The following is a 19,193-nucleotide window of genomic DNA, read 5'->3' as shown; positions in this document are numbered from 1 at the left end:
TGGGCACTTCGACGGCGTACGGGGGTTGATTGTTCTCGCTGACGAAAATCGCGCCATTCTTTCCCTTCTCGATCAATTGAATAATGGCACTCGCCACGTGTTCCGGTCTGTCAACAAAAATTTCGATCACAGCACTATTAAATATGATTTTCGTGAACAGCTTTTGCAAAACTTAACATTAAACCAACCCGTGTCGGTCAAAATACCAATTTTTTTATTTTACAATTATTGAAGTTATAAAGATGCTTTTGTGTACAAATTCGTATAAATTCTAGATAAATTCGATTCACTTACTTTTACAAGGCAACTCATGCCAGCCATTTTTAATGTTCGGGAGGTTTAGTGTTAGAATAAGCAGATTGTGTCATAAATATTATCTCTTTGGAAACTCTAACTTCAAGCAAATTGATTTTATCTTATCGAAAGTTAAATATAGAAATCGGGTAGTGTCCCTATTGCATGCAATGTTTTATCAGTTTTTAAAAAGAATAACATTCCTATGCCAGCCTTCTGAAATGTAGGCTATTAATATTATGATAATATTATATAACGATTATTTGGGCAATAAAAGTTTCCGATAAGAAGCTCAAAGAATCTTCTTCTTACGGTTGTTTCTGCATATTAGTCATCGCTAAAGCCGCAGTTTCTTCGTCGAGGAGGTCCATGGCGTGTTCTTTGGTAGACATAAATCTGGCAGCCATAGCAGTAGTCGTAAGTCCGGGGCATATTGTCAGCATACGAATCCCAGTTTTCTCGTAATAATGCTGCCAAATATTCGTACGATATAAATATTGTGGAACAAAATTGTTGAACCAGCGTCCAATAACTCGTTGATTTTTTATTAAAAAAATTTCGAGCTTTTTAAGGAAATTTTTTACCCACACTTTTTGTTTAAATTTCGTGTTTATAAAGTCAACGATGTTTAGGATCACTCAAATTTATTTATTAATTTCTTGTAAACATATTTTTGAAGGTACTTTTTGTAGAATCAAACTGGACTGTCATTAGACTGTGGATTTTATGCAATTTTTATTCACTCACGAAACTGAGTAGGTCAAATGCAAAACAGTACAAACATTTAAAGAATTCAAATGTACTGTTGTATAATTTTCAACTAATTAAATTTATGAAGATCTTTATCATAAAATTAAATAGAATGATAAAGATCTCCTCATGTGGAGTAATTATGTCTTCCATTGGAAGTGATTGAATGAATTTTTGTATTCAAGCAAGTACAACAAAAATCTGCTAACTTTAAATTAACTAAATTTGCTAACTTTAGACTGCGATACTCCGGATCAAAGTAGGTTTGAGCTGTGTCATCGGAGGATTGATAGGAATTTATTATGTCGGAGCAAACGATTACTGAACATCCAATTAGTACCGTTAATGATTGAGTGAATCCAACGATGGCGTACTGCGTTCCGCCATAAATCGGTGCTATGGGGATCCCATCGAGACCAGCCACAGAGGACATGTTTACGATGGTGCCGCCATTGCCACCTTTGTACTTGCCCATGATGTGCAGTGCCAAAATAGTGCCATGAACAATGCCTTTCTGTTTAAAAGAAACGAGGAACGTCGACTTGAAGTTTCTTTCTTTGACACAAGAAGAATGTAATCATACTCGCAAGCAAGAAATAGATAGTCGAGATAACAAACACACTCCTTAAGTCACTCCGTCGTTAAATTATACTAAGCTCCTCATAGTACGTATAATAGTACTGGAACGCTTACATAATTGACGTCGACCATAATTTCCCAATCCGCGTCATCCATGATGCCTGCAATGTTTGCGACGATATCTAGCGTCTGGTACGTCTCGACAACTTTCTGAAATGCCCCTGTAGAAGCATAATAAACTTGTTGACAGATGGAACGGTTATGCTAGTGACACGGGTGAACTATGGAGCATGCAGAATTCGGCACGAGTTTGAACGACGATATGGATTTCGTTTTAATAGAAAGTTCCACGATGACATTGCTATCGCGCAATTCTTCATGCGTAAGTGTCCACATTTAGTGTTTTGGTTTTGGCGACATGAAGATAAGTTACTCTCGCAGATAACGCATTTACATAATAGAAAGTCACGAATATTTTTACTTCAAAATATTACATTCGTGTGTGTGTATTCATTAGTCGTACAATTTTTATCAGTAGACTGCGAATTTTAGAAAGGGCCTAGCAGGATAAGACTGGTCCAGCGGCCCCAGTACGATTTTTCTCGGTATTGTAAACAATGGTATTGGAAAACAATGGTTTTAGGATCTTGAAACTTTTGTACATATTAAATAGGTAACAGAAGATTGTTCTTGAATTTTTTGGAAGTGGTCACTCGGAGGGTTGCTTGCAAACCCCACCCCTAAAAAATTAAATAATTTTTTTCTACCCTTAAGAATTTGATCACGATTGTGAAAAAAGTATATGATATGAAGGAGGTAAGTTCGAATATTTTCGTTTCTGTTCCATCTGAATATCTTAATTAACAACCGAGAAAAAAAATGATACAGTTAAGGGTATTTACCCTCATATTATCCTTAAATGAAGGGTTAGCGACTTAAAATTTTGGGGGATTATCTTTCAACCTAAAACCATTGTTTTCCAATACCATTGTTTACAATACCGAGAAAAAACGTACTGGGCCCGCTGGACCAGTCTTATCCTGCTAGGCCCTTTACGACAACAATGAATAAGTAAAATTTAAAGCAGTGGAGAGGATAAAGAAATTTGAAAATATCAATGTGTTGGTGTCAGCTTATTAAGATCATTAAAGAAAGAATGAAACCTCTGTTTGACTCCTGTTTTGTATAATTTGTACAGACAATTTTTATTTTGCCGCAGTCTACTTGTCGTAACGCGTACGTGTGCAGAAAATGTCAAAATTCTGTAGCAGAGCAGCTTTATGGTTTCGATAAAAATACACTACATATTAAGGGCCCGGAATAGTCACGTGACTTTTTAATTAATAATTTCCATTCACAGCCTTCAGACACAGACTTACGATCCGTCTTGGTCTTGATCCGACGGGTCTTAAGTCTGTGACTAAACTTGTCACATTTTTTGCTCGGTATTATCGATATTATGAATTCTGACGCCAGAAACGTGCTTCAAGTTTTTTGGCTTTCTTTCGCAGAGAATCAAGACAAAGTATAGCTGAATTTGTAGCTGGAGATATTTTCTAGTGCGCGCTGCTCTCGATTTCATCCAGAAAACTCATCCACTGGCATAAAAATGCTTGGATTCCACGGCATGCGCATCGTCAATTTTTGGCCTACTTCTGACGCTTACATTACCAAATATCTGCATAATCTCGGCAGCTCCTGACCAGCGCGCACTAGATTGAACCTTCCTCTTTCGAATGAGCCCTTTACCAGCGACAAAATGTGCTTATATGAGGACGAAAACTTGAGGCAGGTAAAACCATTTTTTGACGGTAATGTAGTCACTCTACCTTATCGCGAATCTACGAAGACCGGGCCCTTAATTATCGTTTCGTTTATCCACGATGGGATTACGAATACCTTTAAGCTCTTGACTCTTGGAGACGTCGCAGGCGACGAAAATCGCACGGTCTTTTCCGAATTCATTGTTTAGGTCAGCAACCGCGCTTTCGCCACCGGAATCGCTCAAATCCAATAGAGCCACCGCCTGAAAGCAAAGTCGATTAGACGTTAAAAGCTTTCAGTCATCGAACGAGCTTCCGCATCGCCGCATTTTCAATGTTCTGCCAAGTCATTCGATGTCGTAATTGAGTTGTGATTTCGCTTCAAGCGTTACGCGTTATCTGTAACTGTATCGCGTTTTTATCCTCGTCAATAATCCTATCTCACGAAGCCATCGTAACTGTTTACCAATATTAGAGAATCGTGCGGTATTGTATAACTCACTATTGTGTTTATCTGGCTTCCTAGATAAAGGAAACTGCAATTTCAATTGCAACTCTCGCGATAAATGCCCAAAAGATCTTGCCTTCAATTGTTCGAAAACTACTCCCACTACTATCGCCTCAATGCGCCGAGGTACGCGATCGTTGCTTCCCATTAAAATAATTCCCATAAAAAATAAAATTCCCATAAAACATAATCCGAATTATATCGCGTGTGTTGTCGTTTTAATCAGAAAAATGTCACAAATTGAGAAAAGTCTCATAAAAAAATAATTAATAACAAAAATGTTTTTCATTGGCGTTAATTGATTGACATAATGGTATACAGGTGGGGCAATAACAATGCCCACTTAGAATATTGCCGTCATTTGTAATAATATGAAAAAATGTTATATACAAAACTTACACGGTATAGAGGGGGGCATACAGTAAATTCTCATTACGAGTCAGTCCCGTCGTACTTTTGACTGACTCTTATACGAAATCGGAGGTTCACGCCGAGCGTCGCATTTGAAATACTCAGGACACGCTGGAAATCTAAGAGTCATGTCCGTCTATTAGTCATAAAAAAACCTATGACACTAAGGGCTAGTCACAAGAAGACTGGAGGAGTGTGCCACACACTGTCGTCTATATCGGTGTGAGACCACTAAGTACTAATCTAATCATAAAACTTCTTTATTTTTCGTTATTTTTTTATGAAACTTTTACCAACATATTCGCGGCATTTTTCTGATTAATATGAAACCAAATATGATATAATTCGCGGCCGGCGGCACAGATCAAAGTCCGCGTGAGCGCAGCCCCTTAAATAAAAAATTTAACTTCTTTATTATTAATTATTTTTTATGAGACTTTCACCAATATATGTGCGGCATTATTCTGATTAAAATGATACTAAACACGATACAATTCGGATCACATTTACACTAATTTTCCGTTAATGTAATTGTTATGGGAAGACTTCCATCGTTCATTACACACGTAAATATCATCGGAATTATATCATATTTGCTTCAATATTATATAAAAAATGTTTCATCGATTTGTATTTTGTGTAGAGCCCACTGACAAAATGCGACACGATTCATAAAATCCGTATCGTGTAACTCTTGATGAAGAGTAATATGGTATGGATGAAAATACCGTGCACGGTATAAATTTATTCGTAGCACGCTCCTTCTACTGATAGCCGACTCACGTTCAATCTGTCGGGATCTAATCTGTGGACTATGAGCTACAAGTGCAAGGACACCAACATCATCTTCATTTCTTTCATCAGTTGCTCTTTTACGACGACTGCTCTTACGAGTACCCGCATTTCCGGTTTTTTTCCATTTTTTGCATAATCTTTGAAATGTTCGGTGCAAAGGATGTGTACGGTTTGTCGAATTTTGTCGCATTTTTCCATAAATAAGGATCATATCCACTTGCTCTTCGAAAGAAAACTTCATTTTAATGATCACGCAGCTACTTGACTTAACAATCGACCGAGACTGACTACCGATTCATGTTAATGTTACGAACTGATGAGATGTCCACATTTCTAGCTATACACGATGTATGGCCACAACATAAAAAATGTTACAAGAGTAAAAGTGTTTATGTAAAAGTGAGTGAAACTGTAAGATATGCACGTGATGCAGCGATACGAAGATTGCAACTTTGCATTGAGGCAAACGGTCACCACTTCGAGCATCTCCTGTAATGTAAGGAAGTTTATTTTACTACCACATTTCACCTTGCATGCCCTTCAATGATAGCTCGCTGAAGTCGTCTCAACACTGGCTATCACATCGCGATTAAAAAAAAACATAGCATTCTATTAAAAAAAATAGAGCTGAAAATGTTTGTGTCAGAATATGGCCCCCTCTATACCGTGTAAGTTTTGCATATAACATTTTTTCATATTATTACAAATAACGGTAATATTCAAAGTGGACATAGTCATTGCCCCACCCTGTATGTTATATTTGGTATCGCTTTCATCAGAAAATTGCCACGAATATGTTGGCGAAAGTCCCATAAAAAAATAATGAAGAATAAAGAAGTTTTGTTATTCGACTAGTAGTGGTCTCACACCGATACACCCGACCTGTATTATTTCACACTCCTCGGCAACCGAGGCCCTCGAGCTTCGCTGTCCTTTTCTACGTTCAGCAGAGATCAAACAATAGTATTTTCTTGTAGATAAATTTCCCCGTACGGATCTGTGTTTTGTTCATTTATAAAAAGAGTATTGCTGATATACACCAAAGAGCGAAGGCTAAATAATTTAATAATGTGTTATGCGGTTTGAAAGGGTTCCATTCTGAATCCTTACTAAAAAGAATTATCTTGTAATTTTTCCAGATAACCGCATAGTTTTGTTTCCATATTTATGCATTTACCGAATGTGTGAAGTAGCTGAAAACGTGTTGACATTTCTTTGTGTTTAATTTGGTTTAATTGGGTAGGCCCCCAAACAGTGTTAGCCCGGGGCCCCATAAATAACGGTCCGCCGCTGCCTGAGCGTCGAGCGGCCCTTTTCCGTTTGTCCTCGAGAGACACGCGCACGATTATGTTCTTCCTCACCGACACGATCAGATCGAATGTAGTAGTAGGCTTTTGTGTCGGTACGTATAACGATATCAGTCAAATTTTACAAAAACTGCATGAGTTTACGGCCCGATTAGCATTTAGTTTCGACATGTGGTTACTTTCAAAGACCGTCCTTGGTGGCTCGCGATAGACTGAACTTTTTATCGTTTAAAAAATGAAGTAAGTTTGAGAATATCTGAGTAATTATCAATTTTAACCCTTAGCACTCGACTGGCGACTGTAAGGCGCCACCAAAAATTGCTGTATCATTATTCAAAATATTTTTTACATTATTTTTCTTTGTATTTAATAAATTACTAAACATTTCAGTATTGTACGAGTAAATTGCACCATGTTCGTATGTATAACATGAACAAAAACCTATAGAAGGGAAATATTCTAGGTCGGAAGAAATGTTTCGTTTTGGAGTTAAAATACCTTCGAGTGCAAAGGGTTAAGCCTCGTTATACGAATAGGGATAATAATAAAGATAAAAATAATAAAGAATACTAATCTCAAAAGACATGCAGTTTAAGAGTTCATTTATTGGACAGGTCACCCTATAGATGTAACAATACCTTCGCTCCGTTTCGAAGGAGTTTTCGAGCGGTGCAGAAGCCGATCCCGTTTGCTCCGCCGGTGACGAGCGCGACTTTGCCCTCGATGTTCGACATAATCGCGAAACGGGATTAGGATAACACGAGCTGGACCGTTCGCACAGAGTATCGCGGATTTATGGTTGTCGCGACCGTTCTCGCGGGAGGCCCGGTTGCGAATATATTCGAGGAGTAAGAAGCACGACAGTCCGGTCGCCGCGCCGATGAAATCCGAGAAATCGAGAATCAATCGGACGAGATTGAATGTCCCGCGGATATTTATCTGATGGATAACGTGACCGCGGATCCGCGGGTAAACAGGGATCGGGTTTACGAAAAAATTCGGACACGAGGTGGCCTGGAACCCGGCTCCGGGAGGCCGTTTATTTCTGTCGATTTATTGGATTACCGATATGCGTTTCAAATCTCGATGCGCTCCGATGCGGGAACCCGAGCGAACCGATTGAGCATTCGTTCGACATCGACACGCCGGTTTTACGGAGGTCGAAACGACGCGATGTTGATGTTGATGTTGGTGGAATTTTTCTGCGTACGTAGCTCGAATTGTTTTGCATTCGACCGACCGTACGGACAGGTTTCGTTTTGCTCCGCGACTCGCTCTACCGGGTCGTCGCAAACGTCCTTACGTATTTTTCTGCGAAGAACTTTCAACTGAAATTCTAATACTGTCTGGAACACGGACGAGTCGAAATAAGACATATGGGATTTTTGATTTTACAATCATGGAAATTGCGAGGATGCTTTTGTGGAATTTTGTTCAAAATTGCGACACTTCCAGTGCGAATTGTCTTCGCAATTTTTCAACGACTTCTTGCCGTCGTTTTACGGAGTGACTCGTTCGAAAAACTCAATATAGATTAAGAAGAAGATCGACTCAAAATTCGTGGTAATTCATTTTTTAGAGGTCGTTTAGTTTGTCGGAATTGTCTCTCTAGTCTTGTCAAACAATTTTACCAGAAAAATCTGACCATATCCTTCATAGTCTCCTAATATCACTCCTTTTGATTATTCTTTATAATAAATAGAAGGGATCCACCAGTTTAGAAAACGTTGGCAGAGAGTTGTAAAAAGTGGCGGTGACAATTGATTGACAGAACTGTTATTTTAAGAAGCAGCCAACAACTTTTGCCATCATCTAATGCAGTGACTTTCAGCCGGTGTGCCCGGAACATTTTTAAAAATTATTAATTAAATTACTTTCGGAAGAAGTGAGCAGAATATATGAGAGTACATATCAAAATTAAAATCTCTTTAAATTAATTGTACGAGTATATCATTGTTATAGTAAACGTACGCATAATGTAGTAAAAACTATATATATATATATGCATACGTAAAAATATGTGTACCATGTGCCGGTGTGCCGTGAGATAAAAGAGGTGACCTAATAGAACGATAGAGCATGTCGCAAATCCAGAAGAAGTATCTACAGGACACTCGCTTGATGCAAGTGGTTCCATCTAGTCGAAGCCCATGAAACAGGTCCATCCGTATTTTCTACCAGAGGGCCGATTACTTGATCCTATTCTCGCAAGTCCTTCGTCCGTTGTCGATTAGTATATATACAACTTCCTCTGCATGATTGAACATCCCAGCGTCTAAGGCAGGGTCTGCTAGAGTAGCCTTACTGATGAGTCCTTCTAGCAGACTCAGGACGAAACGCGTGGCTTGTCCTCTTCCCTTCCCTGTCCCCCATCTTTGCATAGCAGGTAGGCGAAACAGCAGCAGCAGCAACTTTGCAGGAAGGAGGAGAAGGAGGGCGTGAAGAAGAGAAAGCCGCGCGTCATTCTGCCGGGGAAAGCCGAAGGACCAGAGCAAAAACATCATCCCCAAGAGGATCGCTGAGGGGAACTCTCGGAGCAAGGTTGCGGGGCCGATACCACCAAGCAAAGCTGGATCCACACCCATGAGTTTGTGGTGACGTCAAGCATCGTGTCTCCTGATGAGAAGTCGAAATTACCCCCCTTGAGGCCAACCCAGAAGAAGGGAACAAGGGGTTCGGAGGGAACCGACGGAAGAAGAAGAAGGAAAAAGCGTCAGTGCAGAACGCGCATTCCTGTATCGTGGGCGAAGATGATGTGCCGTGCCGCGTGCCGTACCGTTGCCGGATTACCGATTACCGATTGCCGTACCGTTGCCGGATTGCCGATTGCCGGATTTGCCGAGTGCCGTGTGCCGTGCCGTATGCCGCCCTTTAAGTAGTCCAGGGACGAAGATGATGAAGTGAAGGACTCACCACTGGGGAAAATGGAGTCCATACTATGCGGGATCATCTAAACTTCAACTTCGCTTCGAATGCTGGACCGCTCGCGGACTTCTTGTGTAATGTTGGAGCTTTCTACTTCGTCTTGAAACATCTTCCTTCCGGCGTTTGAGGCAGGGTCTGCTAGGTTGCCTTACTGATGAGTCCGCTAGCAGGCCCGGGACGAAACGCCTAAAATTCCCCTTACCTTGAAATCCCATCTAAATTTTTAAAAAAAATTTTTATTGTTCAATTATTGCGAATATAGAATAACATAATTTGATAACATCAATACATTTAAACTTGCACTTGCAATTATAATAAAAATCTAAGTCATGGTATTAATATAATGTCTATGTCTTATGCAACTTCAGAGCAAGTCGATTAATCACCATTCCGGCTTTTTTTGACACTTTTCTGATGATTAATTTTATAGACGTTGTTACTCAAGATCATAGCGTTCAAGCAGTTCACAAAGACTTTGTTAAATTGTCTTAAGGCAGGTAGCGAAACAAATATTAAACGAGAGATATATACTCACGCACGCTAAGTTTTCGTCGAGAGATTTATTTCTTCTGCGGAGCTTCCGTTCTGCAGACTTTGGTTTTTATTTTGGGGCAAGGTTTCGATCGATCGATTTTGGAGAATTCGACGCACGGTGGCGCTGCGTTCACGCTGCAAGGCTGCAATTTAGAAATATCGATTGATGATATCTTTTGTACCTTTTTGTACGCATCACGGGATCATTTCACGTCTGATTGGCCTAGAGACCCTTCGCTCTGGTACTTTGAACCCTTTTAATACTAGGACAATCGAGCACTAAAAGTAACTAGTTTGCATTGCGTTCTAAAATTAAGAAGGCTGCATTTATTGAGGCGTTGCATGATTATTTTGTATATCCAGTAAATATATGTGTATCCAGTAAATGTCTACAAAAACATCTCTAAAATGTAAAATGCATAGTAAATCGCCGGATCGTTTAAGGGTTAAAGCAATGGCGACAATTTTGGATGAATGTCATTAATATCATTTGTATCTTCAACATATGATCCGATGGTTGTAATTACAGTTGGAAATTAATTTTACCGGTGTCTGGTAAATATTGGGATCGATTTTCTCTCCTTCCTTGATGGGGAAGTGAATCATTCGAGGACTTTCATGGACGCTGATCGCTGGTTCTACGAACCAGACGCTGCCATTCTCTGCCCATGCCAGCACGTAGCTCAAAGCTGGGCCTATTTGACGTTTCCTGCTCGCGATTTTCACCTTTTGAACATTATTCGTCCATAAACAACGGTTATTATTGTCGGTATCTACTCACGTGGTTGGCACACAAGGTGGTATTTCGCAAATTCGATTGTTAGGCACGGAGTCCGGGAAGTCGGGCAACCCTATGTCGCTAAAATGTTTAATCGATGGACACAGAGACACTAAACGCACTCCGGTTTCATCTATCTTCGTATCCTTCTGCGTTATTAGGGAAGTTGAGCAGAAACAATAGATATACAGATCGTTGGAGAATTTTTTTATATATAAAAATATGGAATACTATTATTTTATTGAAAGTACCACGAAGTCCTTGACCACTTCAATCATGGGTTCATTTTTGCAATAAACTGGATACGGATCCTCGGGCCAGCCCATGAACCCAAAAATGCTGGCACAGTTTACTATCGCTCCACCAGAACCGCCTTTATCCATCCCCAAAATTTTCATCTCTATTCGAATCAGTTTGGCTGTGTTATTCTGAAAAACGTTATGCTGAGATTTAGTGCAACTGCCGAGTTTAGACGAATTTCCCGCAATTTTATTTGCTTCTGCAATATCTCCATGTCTTTCACTTTTTCTTCATCATTGAGCTCTTGTTTTGTCAAATACGACATTAAAAGTGTGGCTATTACAAAAATCTATGACCCGTGACATACCTCCTGTATTCCCACGTTGTTAGATGTCAGAGGCCAATCTTTATCGAGATCGTTGAAAATAATATTTATGTTTTTGTATTTGCGTCGCATCCGAGTTAGAATAGCTATAAAGTTATTAATTGATTTGTGATATATATATGTACATATGATGTAATAATTATACGTAAATACATATGTCAACCTTCGAGGTGGCAAGGACTTTGCATGTGACACTCAATAAACTGCACTCGATTTTTCCCATAAGCATCGCAGAGCTTCCGCGCCGCCATATTTCCTTCGCCACCATCCTCGTCCGTTATTATTACATTCTACATTGTAGTAAAAAGTTGAATTCACATTATAAATTTCATACGTAATTATGCTGACGTGCGCGGTTAAAGGATTAGTAAATTTTCAATATTCAAACGATTTTAACTTCCTTAAAAAATATACAACAATCTATCTCGATTCATTTCAAATGATAAAGCCCTATCTTTTGCAATTCTCAGTTCATTTTTGATAAAAATGTTTTTGCATCACGCGGTGGATCGAGAATTGAGACAATTTTTCTTTTCGGAAACTTTACACACTCGCTTGTCTTTCAGAGTTTGATTAAATGGCTGAGAAAAAATCGCATTACAAGATTTAAGAAATTGTTATAAATGTCAGACTTCAATTCACGAAGATTTTGGTTACTTAACAAATTTTCTCCGTGGAGATGTTTGGTTTGTAAATTCTCCAAGTAGTATCTTCACTTTTCTGATGTACATTTAAGTGCACACTGCATTTCTTTAAGAGAAATGAACTTAACAGTGTGAAGTTTAATTTTCTTATGAAGTTTCAACAGTTCAAATATTGACGAACACCAATTGGCGTCAACTTTAATTTTGCAAGTCAGCGTATTGTAATGGGGAACAATTTCTTTTCGCGTGTTTGTGACATGAGTCTGGTGATCATATTTTCTTGGGGAAAATAAAGGACAAATCGGGAGGTGTTTCATGTTTAGAAAAATTTAATTCTAATACTTTTCACAAGAATGTACTTTACGGTACAGGCCGATGTTCAATTTTATTCCAATTCACAAAGTAGAGAGCAAAATAGTAATATGGAAAAAAAAATTCAGAGGACAGACCAGTGAAATAAAAGACTGTCCTCTTAAATAGAGGATGTATTGCCGCTTTAGATATCAGTGAACTTGTTTATCCAGAAAAGTGTAGGCAGCGATAAAATACTAACTCGTGCCCCTCTGCATAAAAGATGGTCGGCCGCTGCGAAACCAAAACCGTCGGCGCCGCCAACCACAACCGCGACTTTGCACGCAGGATCGATAATCGGTTTCGGTGAGTCAGCGCTGCTATTTCGTCGCAAAATACAAAATCGTTAAAACATCACGATCTCGACGAGATCGCGAGACTAAAGATACTCCAAATAAAAAACTCCTCAGTAGTTGTAAAAACGTCCCGCTCGTTCCGAGCTGCTCTCTACGTATCTTCGAAACGTAGTTACCAATAATCAGGCTTAATTATTCTCGGTCCGTCAGGCTCTTTTTTTCGCGAGAACCAACCTCCGCTCTTCTTTTTCTTTTGCCGCGTCGCTGTCGTGCCGTGGAACTGACAGAACTCGATTATCCTTAAAGTTCTGAGGAATGACGTGTTCAGTGCTCACGAGAGAAATGAAAATATTCGGACGCGAAGTATGTTTGGAACACCGCGAACTGTGAACTACTACTAGGGAAAGCGTCAGGTTTGAAGTAGCTTACCTTGGACTAGAAGTCAGAAGGTTGGAGACGAACGAGGTTACGTATCGTGTTAACATGCTGGAACTGGTTTTTTAATGGTCGCGTAATCGATATCCGGTAGAAACGGAAACGTTCTCGGCGAACAGACGTTTCCGACGAAAATGCAACGCGAGACGAATGATTTTGACGCTCGAGCCGAAAGTTGGGCGTATCAATTTTCTGGTTGTCGAATTTGCAGTCATACGACGACTTTTGTTTTACAATCAAACGATCCGCAACTATGGATTCTTTGTGTTTAATAATTATTATATTTCCTGTTCAAGGAGGCGAAAAGAGCAACTTAGTACGGGATTACGACAAAATTGTTTTTAATTTTTATTTTGTGAAACCTTTACTAACAAAATTGTGCCATTTCTCTGGTAAAAAAAACGTGATACAATCCGGTGCGTATTTACTTGTTTAATTCACAATTCAGAGGAACCTCGATCATCCGAACTAGTGATTCTCATATAAAACATGATTTCATTGTATGGAGTAGTAAAGATTTAATTTCACACTGTAGCTAGGTAACTGTTCTATTATGCGAATACTCATGTTCCACTGATTAGTTAGGACTAGACTGCGGATCTTTATGCAAAATAAAATTTGTATACATCAATTGCAAACTACAGGAGCTAAGTAAAAATTCATTTTCCACATTAATAATTTATATATGGTAAAAATAGTATCTCGACATTCTTGAACTTTTTTAATCTTTCTACTGTTTTGAATTACGTTTTTGTCATAAATGCATAAAATCCGCAGTCTCGCTAGGGCAATCGGGGCTCTATTGTAAGTGAGTTAAATAAACCAATATGGTATAAATGGTGTCATGTTCGGTGTCGTTTCAATCGGAAAAATGTCACGAATGTATTGGTAAAAGTTTCAAAACACAAAAAATTGACAATAAAAATTTGTTGTCACTGCGCGGACAGTTTTGTCACAGCGATAGTATCCAAGCACGGACATTTCTGTCCCGAATTTCGGGGACATTATCGAGGCATACCTGTGATTGCGATTGTTGAGGGATCTAATGTAAGAATAGCGTGTTCGAGTTTTTTAAAAAGCTATGCACTTTATTGACTAGGCTTGCAACATACATTCCGAGCAAATCATAACAAAACCAACAATTTCCACTAGCTACCGACCGTGGCGTCGATTAAGATTACGTAATGTTATATTCGAATGTGCGATTGCCCTTCGATTCCAAGTTTTCCGCGGGTCCCCTCTCGCCGCGGTCACGATCGCGATCCGCCTCGATCGCGATCGAGGCCGCGACAAGAGAAACCGGTGGCTGTTCCGACCGACAATAATGGACGATTAAAATATATAATAATTGTGATCTGTGTGCGCCGAAGACACCGGGCTTAGGCCTCGATTCTCTGTATATCTAATTCTACGTTTTATTCGTTTCCTCTCCCATTGGTCGAATCCCCGTCTAAAAGTTCGGTATAAAAATTACGAGCGCGACTGTGTTGTGTAATCATGGACAAAAATGTTTTTGGACTCGTCTATCTCGATTATTCGTTATCTCTCCTCGTTTCGTTGATTCCATAATATTTACGAACGCGTGATGGGTGGACTGAGATGAACGGAAGCGATGGTTTGTTTGTTTTTCTTTTTTTTTTTTTTGTCGATCGACGGTTCACGTGAACCTTCGTGTCGAAGATCAAACAGCTTCGATAAAAATGATTTCGTTCGTTTTTCCTCGCACGCATTTTGCTTCAAAGAATGACGAACAGTCGAATATATTCTTCGCTTTGCAATAAATGATTTCGTTCGTTTTTTTTTTCCGACACGCGTCTGGCTTTCAGCACTGTCGCTTTAAAATCGCGATGAACCTATGAAAAACCTCGGATTTCACAAATGGCTGACAGAATGTGTACAAACTAGTCGTGTGGTAAACGCAATACGAGTGCTAGTCTACGAAATATTGAGTCTCAACGACACGGCAGTTGTTCATGGTCCGAAAACGCGTGTTCCTTCCGGTTTCCGCTTTCCCTTCAAAATTCTTCTGTCCCGCTTCGATCGATGTCGCTTCAGGCTGCGGTTACAGTGGCTGCCTTTGCCGACGAACATTCGCGTAAATTAGCTCTCACGCAAATGGCGTAAATCACACTGCATGCGTTTCTTTCCTCGGAAGTCGCGCGAATTTGCGAATATTGCAAGTGTTTCTGCAGAAATACACGAAAACACGACTGTTTAGACACAGTCCCACTTAACATACAATAAAATGTGACTGTTATTTTAGTTCTTCAAATAGTACATGCAATGTGTTACGACATATGCCTTCAGTTATCCTAATAGCGCTTCAAACTCTTCGAATAATATTCTCGAGGAAAATACTTGCTTCAGTCTTTCACTCGAGAGTGAAAAATTTCAAAAACTTCCCAAGCAATAAGTATCGTCGATATCCGTCAAGTTACGTTTACTAGCAGTTCAGACATGTTCGCCGGAAGATGTAACCAGTGTGACGCAACCATGCAGCCTCCTGATACGTTTACGTTGAAGCTGCGACGAACAATTAGAGCGACGACGAGACCGACTCGTAAACACACGACCTATTTTTTCGTATTGAAAGTGTGCATTTCAGAGCAGAGCAACCGCTTGTTAAACGAACAATCGCTTTCGTTGCCGCGCCGATCAACGTTCCTTCAACTCGAATCGCAGGTGCGACACAAACGTGCCGCTGGTCGCCGGTAAAACTCGATGTTCGTCGCCTTTCCCTAGATTCGGGAATTTCCCTAGATTTCTACGTCTATCGAACTCGGGCGACTCCCGGAGGAAAAAATGGAGTCTAAGATCGAAGATCCGAGGATGATCTCCGAGGATTGCTTCGTCGGCGTTAACCGCTATGTCTTTAACCTCTACTTAAGTGTAATACGGAACGCATAACAATGTACAAAAAATGTGTTCTCGCCAAGTGTACAAAATCCTGCACCGTTTTTTCTTTTCTTTTCTTTTTGTCTTTTTTCTTTTTCGTTCTTTGGTGTGGCGCGAGAGACGGTTTCCCGTGGGTTCGGGGTTCTCCGCGTTCACGCCGCTGGTCTCGTTTCCGCGCGACAGCGTCGGCATAGTTCCGGTAGTGTATAATGAAAGGTACATTCGCAGTTATGGTACGGCATGATTATTTGTATTCAAGCGAGGGTGGGTCCACGTCGATTCTTAGATCTTCGTGAAGGTGAGCTCGTGGGGAGGCTGATCCTTCTCGACCAGCCAGACGCTTCCGCTTTTCCCGGTGGTCAGCACGTGCACCAACGCCTTCGCCACGTGCTCCGCCCTTGAACAAGAAAAAGTTTTAAACAGTGCCTTTTTCATTTTCTCACCGTGATTCCTACCGATTGTAATTTTTCTGCGATTATTTGAAAAAATGTTACACCGTCTCGAGGGGCGTTAACAGTCCGGAAGTATCTCAAGTTTACTTCCCCGCAGGACCAAGCTATTTTTCATACGAAGAGAAATTGTGAACTAATGGAAATGGGTATTTATAATATAAGAAAATAACGCACTAGAATGCAACGTATCTGTTCTTTATTAAAACGAAGAAGAACTAGTCAGAAGACGTCTGTATAGTTTGCAAGCCGAAACTGAAGTGAAGCTTCAGAGAAAGTTTTAGGGTGAAGAAAAGAAACCCCTGTTGGGTCCACTCGGGAAAACAGATGTGGGAGGACCCTTAATTTATTACTCAGGGCCTCTTTTAAGCGTAAGGTTGCAGGCCTTCCACTTCTGACCAGAGTCAATAAATAAAGAGCCGAGGACCGTTAAAATATACCAGGACACTCTCAGTATCCTTCAACACTCGACTTACTTTTGTTGATGTTCCAACATGAACTCAACATTTTTATAGCAAGTCAAGAAAGGAAAATATTTATATTTTATTTTTTTTAATTTTTGCCGCCATATACGCGGCATTGGACCCGGTAAGTAAAAGTGCCATGCCGCTTATATGGCGGCATTGGTCCGTTAAGGGTTAAAATTTCTGGTATGAGAATCGAGCGGGTCCGTCGAAAGGGTGTGTGAAAAGTTTAGGCTGTCGACGACAGAGATAGAATTGTGTGACGGTTTGTTTGGCGTTTTTCTACCTTTGCGGCACGGAATTGGCTATGTCGCAATGCCAGGCGTCCTCGTATCGCAACCAGAGCAGCTGTTTACTGACGTCCTTTAACAATTTACTATCCGTCGCACTTGGGCACAGTGCCATCACCTTCACGCCGGTCAGGTCCACGTGGTACTGGTGCTGCAGAAAACAATAACAACGCGTAACTACTTTCTCCGATCGAACTCTCATCCGCATTCGCTCGAATTTTTAAAATATACAAGGTAAAACGCTTAACACTAAACCTGCCGAGCCTTCAAAGTAACTAATACATGTTGTCTCATAAAAATTATTTGGACTTTGTACGGTTCGTATTACAATATATGCTCTATTAAATATATTCATTTAATCATTTCCTATGAAAGCGTCTTTATAATTGCAGTAATTGTACAATAAACAATCTGGAACCGGTCATTTTGACCGGCCGTGGTAGATTTAGCGTTAAAAAGAATTGCTTCAGATTGCTATATATGTACATACTGTGCTAAACATAATTGAACACCGATAGAAAAATTGGCAATGTTTTCGCGATTGCTTGATGTAACAGTTAATATAATTTAACACGTTAAGCGCCAAAAGTCAATCCCGGAGAATCTCACAAAATCAGTGTAATTTAATTAATGAAACCGAAACTAGAAATGTAAAATGTATTATAGGGGATGCTGTCTTAACCCTTTTCAATTCTAAAGACCCTAATGAAATTCGGTTTATCTAAACCTAGTAAAAAATCATTGTCAGTCATATATGACTGACGTGACAGTTAACGCGTTAAGAATAATATTGTGAATAGAATATTTTCCAGCATGATAGACTTTAACATTTACCCCGAACGCTCTGGTGAAGTTGACAATGGCCGCTTTGGTGGCGGAGTAGATTGGAACACTGGGGTAGGGGTTGATGCTGACATTGCTTCCGATATTAACCACTATTCCGCCGTGACCGCCCATGTCCGTTCTCATAAATCGTTGTGCAAGCAACGTTCCACGGATTACGCCATTCTGAAACCATGATTTCAACACTCACACATCGAATCACCCAGTACAGTAAATGTATTAATCAATTAATTCTATTTTCTAGTGTATCGATCGAACATGTCGTCTAGAAGTTGTTAATTGGCACGATGAAACGAACAAACTGAAAAGTAGATGCTCACAACGTTAATGTCGACTTCCAGCTCCCAAAATCGATCGTTCATGATCCCAGCGTTGTTTACAACGATATCGATGTGACCGAACGTTGCGATTGTCTTCTGAAATGCGTCTGGAAATGGAGCATTTCGCAATCGGTTACTATGTCGGCGATTGAAAATCCATTTTATCAGTTAGAGGACAATCTGTTCAATATTCGCGTACCTTCGAACTGTGAGTAATCTGTGACGTCGCACTGACAGAATATTACGCGATCCTTTCCGTAGTCGGAAGTTAAAATTTCCACCAGTTTCTCGCCTTCGTCTACGTCGATGTCGCACACGGCAACCTGCGAATGAAAATATAGCAAAATGTTCAAATAAAAGCTCGATTTGGTTAAAAATTCATATGATTGGGACGCTATTTTTCCTAAATATATGGAGTATTGTATGCGCTTCATTTTTGTCATACCGTTCACAATTGTGTAAATTGAACGGAGCTAAAAAATTACGACTGATAATCTCGAAACAAGTGGACGCATTTCAAAAAGCTTTTAGCAGTAATTTAGAATTCCGTGGAAAGCATTTGATATTTTTACGCGATCGTTCTCCCGTGAAAATTGCGATAAACGAGCTTCCCCCGCTGTTTCTGTTAACGAGCAATTTTTATTCCTTATAAGTCGGTCAGATAGCGCTTTCATATCTTCCCTGACGGGGAGCGATCTAAATATAAGTCGGTCACTCTTCATTGCAAGCGTTTAAAGCTAGGGTGACACATGAATCGAGTCAAGGTTACATTCTTAAAAAGGATTTTTCAAAAGTTTTTTGCAATTTTTGAGGGCGATATACATTCGTAAATTCTTTAAAATCCTTTTGCTACACCAAATTTTATCTGCGGTTATTGCGATTTTCGAAATTATCTGGGAAAAAATTTCGAGCCGATTTATCGTTTTTCACTCACCTG

At 39.9% G+C, this 19,193-nt stretch overlaps 1 protein-coding gene across 1 annotated transcript; it reads right to left on the bottom strand.

Annotated features, from left to right (window-relative positions):
• Positions 1–9,875: 9,875 nt before the first annotated feature.
• LOC143365375 (uncharacterized) lies at positions 9,876–12,979 on the bottom strand. The gene is made up of 7 exons (XM_076805492.1): positions 12,467–12,979; positions 11,433–11,559; positions 11,252–11,355; positions 10,896–11,072; positions 10,648–10,793; positions 10,413–10,575; positions 9,876–10,009 (listed from the first exon to the last, which is right to left on the bottom strand). The coding sequence occupies exons 2-7, from the start codon at positions 11,518–11,520 to the stop codon at positions 9,893–9,895; spliced, it is 795 nt and encodes a 264-aa protein (XP_076661607.1). The 5' UTR covers positions 11,521–11,559; positions 12,467–12,979; the 3' UTR covers positions 9,876–9,892.
• Positions 12,980–19,193: the final 6,214 nt, after the last annotated feature.

The sequence above is a fragment of the Halictus rubicundus genome, chromosome 2 (genome assembly GCF_050948215.1).
Source record: "Halictus rubicundus isolate RS-2024b chromosome 2, iyHalRubi1_principal, whole genome shotgun sequence".
Classification (NCBI taxonomy): Eukaryota; Metazoa; Arthropoda; class Insecta; order Hymenoptera; family Halictidae; genus Halictus; species Halictus rubicundus.
Note: the sequence above shows the minus strand (reverse complement) of the source record. Positions and strands in the feature narration are given on the sequence as shown.